The 12,429-nt window shown below is 55.1% G+C and overlaps 1 protein-coding gene across 2 annotated transcripts in view; it reads right to left on the bottom strand.

The window, feature by feature from the left end:
* The window catches only part of ALOX5 (arachidonate 5-lipoxygenase), a 54,513-nt gene that overhangs the window by 25,586 nt on the left and 16,498 nt on the right, over positions 1-12,429 (bottom strand). The window contains exons 4-6 of one of the 2 annotated variants that reach the window (XM_036461156.2): positions 8,076-8,198; positions 3,662-3,768; positions 2,565-2,737 (exon numbers count right to left, since the gene is read on the bottom strand). In XM_036461156.2, the coding sequence (XP_036317049.1) occupies positions 2,565-2,737; positions 3,662-3,768; positions 8,076-8,198 (403 nt within the window). The remainder of the gene's footprint in view (positions 1-2,564; positions 2,738-3,661; positions 3,769-8,075; positions 8,199-12,429) is intronic. The other variant, XM_045570657.1, reaches the window with a different exon arrangement.

Here is a 12,429-nt window from a genome sequence, read left to right as displayed (position 1 = left end):
GGGCGAGGGAGGGCAGTGCCGCCTGCGTTTGCTGTACGCAGTCTCCTGCTCCTTGAGGAAGACGCGGAAAGGCCACTGGGGGGGGGGGGGGGGGACGACGACAGTGTGATAAGAAGAAAGCAGATAGTGTTTAGATGAAATCGAATAGCCGAGTGTCCCTGTAGGATTCCAAATACATCAAGTTCAAAACCAGGCCAACCACTGTCAGCCACCCTCGGGAGAGCAGGAGAGGGGGCGTGTCTTTGGGGTGGGAGGCTCTGCAGGGGGGTCTGCAGGGGTGGGGTCTACAGAGGCAGGTAGGGGTCTGCGGGGTCAACACAGGGCCTGTGGCTGGGGTGCGCTCCTGGGGCCGGAGGAGCTGCAGGATCTGGGGGTCTGCAGGAGTGGGGGTCTCAGTGACCTGTCCGAGCTGGTGGCACGGTGGGAAGGGCCACGTGGCGTGAGTTCACTGACTGGCCTTTGTACCCCACTGGCACGGCCAAGGGTGACCCTGAGTGGGGGTGGTGAAAGGCTTAGAAAAGACAGAGTGAAGGCTGGGTCTCGGTGGGACGCTGCTCCCTGAGAGACAGCTCACACCCCCCCACACACACACTCATACACACACAAACATACATATACACATACATACATACACACACACACACACACAAGCCATGTCTTTATTTTATAGCAGATGCCACGAGGCAAAGTGAGGGCGCGGTCAAGATGTTTACAACATTCTCGTGGGTTTCAATCCAACTCAACCACATGCAGCTGAACTCTATGAAGCCCACATCACTCAGGCATGTGGGGCCACGTGTCCGGACCTTAGGTTTACGTTTACAACTACAGCTGTTGGCTGCCACTGGGCTGGGAGGCTCTGCCCTCCAGGCCGGGACTTGCACGTGGCCATGAGAGGACTGTGCCCTCTCATTAGTCCGAGGCTTGAAACTGTCCAAACACTGTAGCCACGCCCCACAGGCCGGCATTCCTAACGGGCACCCTTTCTGTAGTTTCTCCCTTCTCTGCCGAACAAGTGTGCCTGGATCTGGGGGAAGCAGAACACTGCCCTCCCAGACTCCGCCGAGTCCGTCCCCCGCCCCCCAGTGTCCCGGCTTCCTTAGCACGGTGGGCCAGCCAGGCCAGAACTGGGATTTTGGGGGGGGAGGGGGCAAGCAGCTCTTCTTAAGCCTTCCTTGTGTGTGCGTGTGTGTGTGCGTGTGCGTGTGTGTGTGCGTGTGTGTGTGTGTGTGTGCTTTTGCATCTGCATGTGTGTGTGTTTCAGGTGTACAGCATAGTGTGTAGACATTGGTGTAACTTACGACGTGATCCTGGGATAAGTCTAGACCCGCCTGACACCATAGCTACTGCAATAGTATTGGCGACATGCCCTGTGCTGCACCTCACACCCCAGACTGTCCTGTACTGGCCTCTCGTTTCCAGTGAGTGAGGAGAGGGCAACGGGGGAAGGCTCAGGTGGACGGGAGCTTAGAGGAGCTGCGTGTGCACAACTCCGCCCACAGAGGTCGCAGTGGCCACTGCACTCTGGCTGAGGGGCACCCGGACCCGGGAGCTCAGAGCCCAGCTACCATCCTCCTCCTCCTCTGTGAACGAGAAGGCCCCACGGTCGCGTGGCACCAGCGATGAGCTCTGAGCACCGGCTGCCATGCGTGCAGGGCAGGAGTGGGACAGGGTCGGAGGTGGCGGGGCCTGCCTGCCCTGGGAGGCCTTTCCTGGGGGGCATCTGGGAAGCAGCCCTCCAGAGGCAGGTGGGAGGGGGGCTGGCAGATCCGTCCACAGGTGGTGCTAACCATCCCTCTTTGCCCGGGGCCCCAAGGCGAGCTAAGCAAGCAGATGGGTGACTGCACGCAGCAGAGGGGGCCACTCCTGGGGCTCAGTCCCCAGCAAGAAAGGTGCTGACGCTGAGTCCCGCCAGACCCACCATGGATGTGAGACTGTCTGTCTTGGAACTGAAGAGGGTGGACCTCGGGTGAAGGCTGGGACAAGAGCAGAGGTGGGGGGGGGGGGAGAAGCATGGGGGGCGGCCAAGGGCAGAAGCAGATGACACCAACATTTCAAATTAGAAAGTCAAACGTTTCATGCTTTCTTCTTTGTTTTGTTCTGCTGCAGGTTGTTCCTTTTACCAGTTCTCTCACCTTTGCAATTGGGTAACAATGTGATGCCTGGCCCTTTACGGGCTCAAGTCAGAGAAAGCTCTGAACTGTTGATATTGACACTGAAAATATTGACATTATGTTCCTAGGCTACAGAATAGGAGAAAGTGTTTGCAAATATATATATATATCTGATGAGGGCTTAACGCACAAAATACACAAGGAGCTCCTACCACCAAGCATCACGGAGTCCCATCCCGTCAGTTCCTCATCCAGCGCTGGACCAGGCGGACCCATGGGCGCCCAGGGGAAGGAAGCAGCTGCTCCGGGCGGCTCTCCCCCTTCCCCAGCAGCGGAACCTGAGGGCGATGGCCTCAGGCCCCCGGCGCTGCTCAGCAGGAAGTGGTTTCTGTCAGACAGTATGAGCTGGGCCTCTGGCCTGGGCCCAGTCTGCAGCCAGCGAGGTCCTACCTCGACCTCCTGCTCCAGGGTGAGCTGCCGCTCCAGGCTGCACTCCACCATCTCCGTGGTCACCGGCAACTTCGCGGGCAGCTCGGTGCAGCGCCGGATCAGCACGGGGTTGCAGCCGTTCAGGAACTGGTAGCCGAACATGAGGTCCTCCTGCCAGTGGTTCATGACCCGCTCTGCGGAGGAGAGATTAGGTCCTGCACCGCCCGAGGGCTCCTCTCCCAGGTCCCCTCTCCCGGCACCAGAGCTGGCTGGCCCCGGGCTGCGTGCCCGCCCCCTGCCCATCACTGGGTCAGGCCGTGGCATCTCCCCTCCTCGAGCTGGCCCTCAGAAGTTCCCTGGGCACCCTTTTCTTGAGTACAGAAATAAAAACAGGCTATTGCGATTGCATTAACCCAAAACACTGCACAGCAGTGGAAACAGGAGCGCGTAAGGCAGGCTACAGAGTGGGAGAAAGTGTTTGATATGGTGAGGGGTTAATGTACAAAATACACAAGGAGCTCCTACAACTCAACAAAAGGAGACTAATAGCTCATTTAAAAACGGGCAAAGGGCTGAAACCGATTTGGCTCATTGGATGGAGTGTTGGCCTGTGGACTGAAAGGTCCCGGGTTCGATTCCGGTCAAGGGCATGTACTTTGGTTGCGGGCAAATCCCTAGTAGGGGGTGTGCAGGAGGCAGCTGATCGATGATTCTCTCTCATCAATGTTTCTAACTCTCTATCCCTCTCCCTTCCTCTCTGTAAGAAAATCAATAAAATATATTTAGGGGAAAAAATGGGGGAAGGACTTGAACAGACATTTCTCCAAAGAGGACATACAAATGGCTAGCAAGTGTATGAAGAAATGCTCAGTGACTAGACCCTCAGGGGATGAAAACAGCCTCACCCCTGTCAGGACGTCTCACACAAAACGGAGCCAAACCAGAAGCAGCAGAGAGCACGTGGAGACCGGAGCCCTCTCACTGTTGGGGGAACACCGAGGTGCCCTGCAGAGAACGCGGCCCAGGGCAGGGGGCAGCCCGGGCGAGGGGAGGCCTGGGAGCCGGGCGGGCGGCCCTCCCTCTGCCCAGCACCACGGGAGCACCCCGGGCACACTCACCAGAAATGGTGTTGCTGATCTTGACGAAGATCTTCTCGAAGTCAGCGAAGTCGCTCCAGGACGACTGGAACATGTGCATGAAGCGGTTGATGAAGAGGTTCTCCATCCTGCACGAGGGCACAGCGTCACCCACAGCGTCACCCACAGCGTCACCCTCAGCGTCACCCACAGCGTCACCTACAGTGTCACCCACAGTGTCACCCACAGCGTCACCCACAGCGTCACCCTCAGCATCACCCACAGCGTCACCCACAGCGTCACCCTCAGCGTCACCCTCAGCGTCACCCATAGCATCGCCGTGAGGCTGCCCTCCCCATGCAGCCCTCACCCTGGCCTCCCGCTGGGCAGCGGGGACGCATGCCCAGGGCAGCTCCTGTGGGGATCTCCTTGCAGAACAGAAACTGGCACCCCTGCCCGATACTCTCCCTCCTGCACCTCCCCAGTGAGAACTTGGCTGCCTGCCATGGAGGACAGTGTGCGGCCCTCCGACACTGTGTGTGCGTGCTTCCGTCCACGTGGGCATGCTTCCATCCACGTGCATACCTTCATTCACTCTCTGTGCAAGCTTCCAGGGACAGAGGCCAAACTGCCTGAGCAGCTGCTCTACCGAGTCTCCTGGGTCTCGGAGGGATTAGCGGTGCGGGTGAGTCTAAGCCTTGTTCACTTTCTACTGAAGCCTGGCTCCGGCCTGGTGCCAAGGAGGACACCATCTCCTGGCGCTCATTACACAGGACCCGCGCTGGATGAATGAAAACTGCAGGCCGTAGGCAATGAGGAGCAAGCTCGGAGCCATCCCAGGGGCTCCTGGAGGAGGCAGGTGTGGGGTGGGCTGGGAGAAGGGAGAGGGAGGGCGGAGTTTCCCCGCAGAATCCCAGGAGGCAGTGCGGAGGGGTGGGAGACCTGCCCGATGCTCACGGTGACACGCCTGCCTCAGTTTCTCTCTCTGGCACGCACATGGCTGAGAGTAACGAGCTGGTACCCATTCCTTCCCTCCTCGCATGCCCTGTGTTTTGTGCGTCCTGACTCAAGCAAGGGCTTTGCACGTGTGGTTTGCCCTGCAGCACCCTGCGCCCCTCTTTCGGCTCCTGAGCATATGGGGTGAGTATGCCCTGGAGGCTCCCCCAGCGTGCCCCTCCTCCTCCTTCAGGCTCACGGAAGCTGCCCCTTCCCCAAACCAGGTTGGCTCTGTGACGCTCTCGGCAGCAGGAAGGAGGTTACATGCACACGCACCTGTGTGACGCCTGCTGCCTCAGCGAAAGGCGGGTCTGCATGGCTCAGCGCCGAGCCCGGGCCCTGGCACTGAGGGGCCCAGGCAGCACTGAGCACGGTCTGAGGGGGTGACAAAAGCTGGGGCCATGGGACATGCCAGCGGTGCTCCTCCAGTGGCACCCCTCCCCCCTCCCCCAGGAGAGCCGAGCAGAGCCAGTAACCCCCCGGGAAGCAGCCCTGGCTGGGGAGGGCCCGGCACTGTCTCCCAGGGAAGCGGCGGTCTGTCTGAGCATCGTCAGGGGAAGGTGTGCGAGTCCGGAGCCGCCTCAGGCTCTCCCTGACCAGCTGGGGAAAGGACTGGAGTTTGGGTGTTTTGTCAGCATGAACCTGGCTTGCAGACTCCCGTTCTGGATCTGCCTCAGTTCAGCAAATGCCTTTCCTTTGGCCTGATTGCCTGGAACCCCCAGGAGCCACGCTGCTCAGGAGAGGGGCCTGGGCCACAAGGCTGGGACCTCTGGGAGCCTCCGTCCTCCTCAGGCTGCCTGCGGCTTACTGTGACCTGCGATGCCCAGGGTGCTGGAGCACAGGGGCAGCGGCGGCCACACACACGGGGCTCAGCATCTGGAAGCTGGGGAGTAAGGCGGGCGGCATCCTTCGGTCCATGGCTGGAATCATTATCCTTTATCCCCGCCCCTCCCAGGCCAGGAAGAGCTCTCAACCCATGCTTGGCACACACCCATTCTGTTCGACACCCATTTGTCCTACACCCAGACTTGTCCTACACTAAGGTGAACAGACGTCCCGATTTTTAACAATTTGTTCCACATCCCGCGGTGTTTTAAAAAAGTCCTGATTTTTGCGGGACGCGGGACAAATTGATAAAAAGCAGGACGTCTGGTCACCTTATCCTACACCCATGCTTGTCCTATACCCATGCTTGTCCGACACTCATGCCTGTCTGATACCCATGCTTGTTGCAGCCTCCACTCCAGTAGGCAGGCTGCTGAGGCCCAAGAGTGCTATTTACCTCTTCCCTCTCCATCTGCCAGCTTCCTTGTTAGTTAATCTCTGGGTACAGGAGCCCTTGTTAAACTAGAGGAAAACATCTCACCTGGCAGCTGAGTGTGGAAAGGACTCATTTATCAGGAGAGGCCTTTCCAAGTCCTACGGTCCCCCCAGCCCTGAGGTTGTCCTGGTGGCAGACGGCGTCCGGGAAGGGGAGCGGGGAGGGAGTCACAGTCCACAGCCGGTCCTCCCCCACCGGGTGGTCATGGCCTCTCCAGCTGGGTCTCTGAACTTGGCGCAGGGTGGGTGCGGCAGTGCTCAGATCCAGGAAGAAGCGGAGTTAGGAGGAACACATTTGCATGGCCCACAGAGATAACCCTCTATGTCCTTAGAGACAACTTGGACACAGGGACTTAAAGATCTGTTATTGTAAAGAGGAGGCTGTGCCAGGAGAGGGCACCCAGCTTGTTCGAGGTCACGACGCCGGGTGATACCAGGCCAGGCCAGGGCACAGCCACATGGACGTCTGCAGCAAGCTGCCGGCCCTGCCTGCGAGACGCAGGAGCTCTTGTTTCCTCTCCTTCCCTGCTTCTTCCCTCCCAACAGCATCTTCGTTTTCCGTTTCCTTTTGCGGTTTTGGGGAGAGGGGTGCCAGGGCACAAAGCTTCCTGAGGAAGGCTGGCCCTGACCTGGCAGAACAGGGGGCTGGGAGGAAATGGGTCGTTACAGTCACTCAGAGAGCCACAGAAACCGGCCGCCCAGGGGCACAGGCCACTGTGGAAAGCCCTCTGGTGACGTCAGCCGAGAGTTCCCGTTCTGCAGAGGCAGGACTGCGCTGAGCCTTAGGCAGGTGACACTGCGATGGCATAAGCCTCAGGGACACAGAGCAGGCCCTGGGTGTGTGGATTCTATCAGAAACCTTCGGTACAGCCCTAACTGTTTGGCTCAGTGGATAGAGCATTGGCCTGTGGACTCAAGGGTCCCGGGTTCGATTCTGGTCAAGGGCATGTACCTTGGCTGCAGCACATCCCCAGTGGGGGCTGTGCAGAAGGCAGCTGATCAATGTTTCTAACTCTCTATCCCTCTCCCTTCTTCCCGGTAAAAACATCAACAAAACATACTTAAAGAAAAGAAAAGAAACCTTCAGTGCAGAGTAGGCTGCCAGGCACGGGTTTGATGCCCTTTCCCCATCAGACCGTTAGGGGGGTTAGCCAAATGGTCTTGGGGCTCCCAACCCATGTCCTGGGGTCTGGACAAAAGAACCCTAGATGGAACCCCAAGTCCCCATCCCAGAGCACCAGAACTGAGAGAGGTGCCCGTATTACATCTGGCTGTGAAAAGCAGCAGGGCTGTTGTCTGCTAGAGAGAGACAGCTGGAAATTCAGATACCCTCTTAAAGGGCCAACACACAAAATTTTGAGTGCAGCCACTCATCTCAGGCTCCATCAGAGGGAGGGCAGAATGGATGGGAGTTGTGTGAGCAGAAGCCAGGCAGGGGGTTCTGGAATTGGGGCTCAGAGGGCAGCCACCCCGGGTTCCTGTGCTGAATCATTCCCTCAAGCAGCAGAGGACACCCCACTCCTCCTCCTCCTCCTCCTCCTCCTCCTCCTTCTTCTTCTTCTTTTAAAATATATTTTATTGATTTTTTACAGAGAGGAAGGGAGAGGTATAGAGAGTTAGAAACATCGATGAGAGAGAAGCATCGATCAGCTGCCTCCTGCACACTCCCCATGGGGATGTGGCTGCAACCAAGGTACATGCCCTTGACCAGAATCGAACCTGGGACCTTTCAGTCTGCAGGCTGATGTTTTACCCACTGAGCCAAACCGGTTAGGGCCCCTTGCTTCTTGACACTGACATGCAGAATGCTGAGCCCGTGGGCCTGGACCTGCTTCAGACCCCCATGGTCCTGACCTCCACCACACTCCCCTGCTAATGGTTGGGCTCCTGCACCCTGCTTACAGCTCCAGCCCCGCAGGCCCCAGTCCCGCCCTCCGCTGTGGGCTGACACAGCCTTGTCTGGGGCCAGGAGTCTTCCGGTTGTAACTGTTCATGTAACCCTGTGACTGGGCTGAGAACCCGCACTACGGCCAAGCTTCCATCAGAAGCAGTGGGAAGGAGGCCGGCTGAGCTGCTCCCCAGCCCCTGCAGCCCTGGCCAGCGGAGGAGCTGCCAGTGCCCTGAGCCCGCCCGGACTTACGCTTTCGAGTAGTTCAGAACGAAGTCCACGCCCTTCTCACTGTCGAACTGGATGTCACGAGGCAAGTCCCGGTGGCACTTGGCGTCGATGCTCAAGGGGAACCCAGGGTTCCATTCCATCCACCTGGAGGGTGAAAGGAGGAGAACGCTCAGCGAAGAGCCTCAGCACGAAGGCTGCCCTGGGCAGTCGGACATCCCTCAAGGGGTCCCAGACTAGAGAGGCTGCGGGCGGGGCTGAGGGACAGCCCCCCAACCCATGCACAAATTTTGTGCACCCAGCCTCTAGTTCTCTATAATAAAAGACTAATATGCAAATCGACTGAAGGGCAGAACGACAGGGTGCTATGATGCACACTAACCACCAGGGTGCATAATACCCTGTCTCCCCAAAAATAAGACAGTGTCTTATATTAATTTTTTCTCCCAAAGTTGCGCTAGGTCTTATTTTCAGGGGATGTCTTATTTTTCCATGCGCTAGGTCTTATTTTCGGAGGATGTCTTATTTTCGGGGAAACACCGGAAGCAGATGCTCAGCACAGGAGCTGCCCCCAGTGCCCTCCCACAAGGGAAGTGCCACTCTGCCAGAAGCTGGGCTCACAGCTGGCGAGCTCAGTGGCAGTGGCAGGAGCCTCTCCGGCCTCCATGGCAGAGCTAAAAATGTCCAACTGCCAGCTGAGCCCACGCCCCATGTCAGCCAGACATCCCCTGAGGGCTCCGGGAGAGGGTGCAGGCCAGGCGGAGGGAGCCCTCCCCCGCAATGCATCAGGCTTCTAGTGGAAAAGAAGGGACAAAAATCATCATTGGAGTAATATGATTAAATAACTAGATAACTAAAGAGACTTATTAAAATGATGGCTGCCAATAGAAGAGTTTAGTAAGGTGTCAATAAAGGTAAATATTTAAAAACGAGTAATTTATCCTTATGCAGCAATACTTATTTACAAACAGAAAAACAGTGCACTCAGAACGGTGCAAGCTATAGTTTCCTGGCTACAAAGAAACTTGAAAGGAGAAAGGAGAAAGGACTGCATGATGAAAACTGGAAATTGTGTTGAAGGACATCGCAGGAGATCTCTCGGGTGGAAGGACACACTGAGTCCTGGGTGGGCAGATGGACTGTCACTAAAATGCTGGCACATGACAATCTGTATGTAACCCAGAGAGTCTCCATCATAAAACCTTTTAAGAAACATGAAATAGCACAGCAGCTAGTAACATATATTAGATATGAGACTAAGAAAATGATGCTGGGCTATGGCATAAAAAAAATAAAAATAAAGTAACACACAAGTCCAGAAGCAGACCCAAGACAATATGTGACTCTAATACCGACATAGCTAATACTTACTGAGTGTTTTCTATGTGCCGCCTACCATTTCTATGTGTTTTCATGGTTTAACCTATTTAATTCTCTCAAAAACCCTACGAGGCAGGACTGTTACTTTGTCCATTTCACAGACTGTGGGGATTGAGCCACAGAGAAATTCAACAACTTTCACAGGCCACGAGGTCAGTGGCTACAGGCGGGGCTGAGCCCAGGAACTGGCCGCTGTGGTGTGGCCCAGGGCAGCAGGGAGGGAAGTATTAGGTAATAAATGATACTGGAGACCTCTGGCCCCTGCTTCACACCAATGTGAAAATACATGGCAGGTGAAAAGAAGGCCTACAATAGTGAGAACCTATAACCAAGATTACTGTACCCAGAAAAGTTACCATTCACAATTGAAGGGCAGATGAAGAGCTCCACAGATAAGAAAAAGCTAAAGGAGTTCATCACCACCAAACCAGTATTATATGAAATGCTGAAAGGTATTATTTATGAAGAGGAAGAAGAAAAAAGTAAAGATAAAAATTATGATCGACAAATACATATCTATCAACAAATGAATCTAAAAGTCAAGAGAATTAAAAATCTGAGGAACAGAATACCTGGTGAATATAATAGAATCAGGGGCAAAGAAAGGGAGGGGATTGATAATTATCAGGGGGAAATGGGTGTGGGGGTGCAGGAAGAGACTGGATTAAAATCGTACACCTTTGGATGAGGACAATGGGGGGGTAAGGGCAGAGGGTGGGGTGGGAACAGGGTGGAAGGGAGCTATTGGGGGGGGGGGGAAAAGAAGAAACAATTGAAATAATCTGAGCAATAAAGATTTATTAAATTTGAAAATAAATAAAGGCCTACAGTCAAAAAACAACACAATATTGTAAAAGTATTAGACAAAAGTCTAGTATTACGTTACTTTGGGGAGGGAGGGCCTTCTTAAGCAAAACAAGAAACCCAACAGTTGTAAAGGAGAAACAATATGCGCAGTTTAGAACATGAAGAACTGACACCCCCAAGAGAAAAGCCGTGGAAGACGAATGATAATGCTGGGCACTGGCCAGAGAGAAGCCACGCTCCATCCTCAGGCAGTGCCGGCAGGGCAGGCAGCGGGTCTCAGGGAGTTGCAGATCGTCAAAATGGAAAAGACCAACGTCACCAAGTATTGGTGTGGGTAAAAGCATAGTTCACAGACAATTGGTGGGACTGAAAATTATTATAAAATTTGGGGAAAGGATTTTTGTCAGTACTTTTTTAAAAAAGATTTTAAAATTATTTTTTAAAGGGAGAGGGAGGAAGAGGAATAGGGAGAGGAAAAAGGAGAAGGAGAGGCAGAGGGAGAGGGAGAGGGAGAAGAAGAGGGAGAGGGAGAGGCAGAGGGAGAGGGAAAAGAAGAGGGAGAGGGAGAGGCAGAGGGAGAGGGAGAGGGAGAAGAAGAGGGAGAGGGAGGGGCAGAGGGAGAGGGAGAGGGAGAGGGAGAGGGAGAGGGAGAGGGAGAGGCAGAGGGAGAGGGAGAGGGAGAAGAAGAGGAAGAGGGAGAGGCAGAGGGAGAGGGAGAGGGAGAAGAAGAGGGAGAGGGAGGGGCAGAGGGAGAAGGAGAGGGAGAGGGAGAGGGACAGGGAGAGAGAGACGTTGATGTGAGAGAGAAACATCAGTTGACTGCCTCCTGCAGGCCCCTCACCAAGGCCAAGTCCAGAACCTTGGCATGTGCAACCTTTCAGTGCAAGGGAGACAATCAACCCACTGGGCCACACTGGCCAGGCTGTCAGTATTTCTTAAAATGAAAAATGCTTTGGGTAGTGGACACACATGCAATCATGTATCATAGACATGCACACTTGAAACCTATATGATCCTGCTAACCAGTGCCACACGGTGAGTTTAGTAAAAAACAAATGTTAAAGTGAAAGTGCTGATTTGAGCAGCGGCGTTGAGTCTGGCCCCTCCTGCTGGCAGTGACGGCATCAGCACGCCAGGTGCTGGCACAAGTCTGCGTCTTACAGCACCATTCCTGACACAAAACCAGAGCAGATATACACAGGGGAAAAGGCTCGGTGTCCACCAGCAGGGAGTAGCTGAGGGAGTTCTGATACCTTCATATGAAGCCAGACACACGCTGCATTTAAGGAGGAAGAAAGCAACGGGGCCTCTCACACATTCAATGGACAAGATGAAAATGTCTCCAGGTGCAAAGTGTGTCCAAGATGTAAAGCGATGGTAACCCTCAGAAACAGCCTGTGGGTGTGATGGTAACCCTCAGAAACAGCTGCTGGGTGTGATGGTAACCCTCAGAAACAGCTGCTGGGTGTGATGGTAACCCTCAGAAACAGCCTGTGGGTGTGATGGTAACCCTCAGAAACAGCCTGTGGGTGTGATGGTAACCCTCAGAAACAGCCTGTGGGTGTGATGGTAACCCTCAGAAACAGCCTGTGGGTGTGATGGTAACCCTCAGAAACAGCCTGTGGGTGCGATGGTAACCCTCAGAAACAGCTGCTGTGGCGAAAATTGGCAGGAACCCCTTAGAAAACAATTGGCAATATCTAGAGAACTTAAAATGTGGTCTAAGATCCTGCAAGTCTCCTTCTAGGAATGCTCCTGGAGTAACTCTCCCAGGAGAGCCCTGGGAGGTCACCAGGAAGCTCTTGGAAGCATGGCGTAGACTGGTGTTTAAGCCGCGGCCAGAGACTCAGAGAGCCCTCCAGTCTACAGCAGGAGAGGGGGAGCACAGTGGAGCATTCATAAAAGGGTACACAGAAGCTAAAACAATGGGTGACACCGTCTGTGTCCACTGGTTGCTCTTTGAAACAGAACATGAGTGAGGAAGGGAAGGCCCAGCGTGGTTAGATTAGCTGGTGCTGGTGGAAGCCCTACACTTCGTTGCTGTGAGTGTGCGGCCGCCCCGGTATGTCCAGTCCCCGTGAGAGCAGGGTGTGGACCGGCCTGTGCCGGGCCCCTGCCTCCTGCCTGGCTGGTCTGACCATGAGGGCTCGCTGAGCTCCCTGGCTTTCTCGCATGGCAGACTCTGCCTAGT

This window comes from Pipistrellus kuhlii, unplaced genomic scaffold, assembly GCF_014108245.1.
Source record: "Pipistrellus kuhlii isolate mPipKuh1 unplaced genomic scaffold, mPipKuh1.p scaffold_m20_p_35, whole genome shotgun sequence".
Classification (NCBI taxonomy): Eukaryota; Metazoa; Chordata; class Mammalia; order Chiroptera; family Vespertilionidae; genus Pipistrellus; species Pipistrellus kuhlii.
This window is presented reverse-complemented; position numbering and strand designations above follow the sequence as displayed.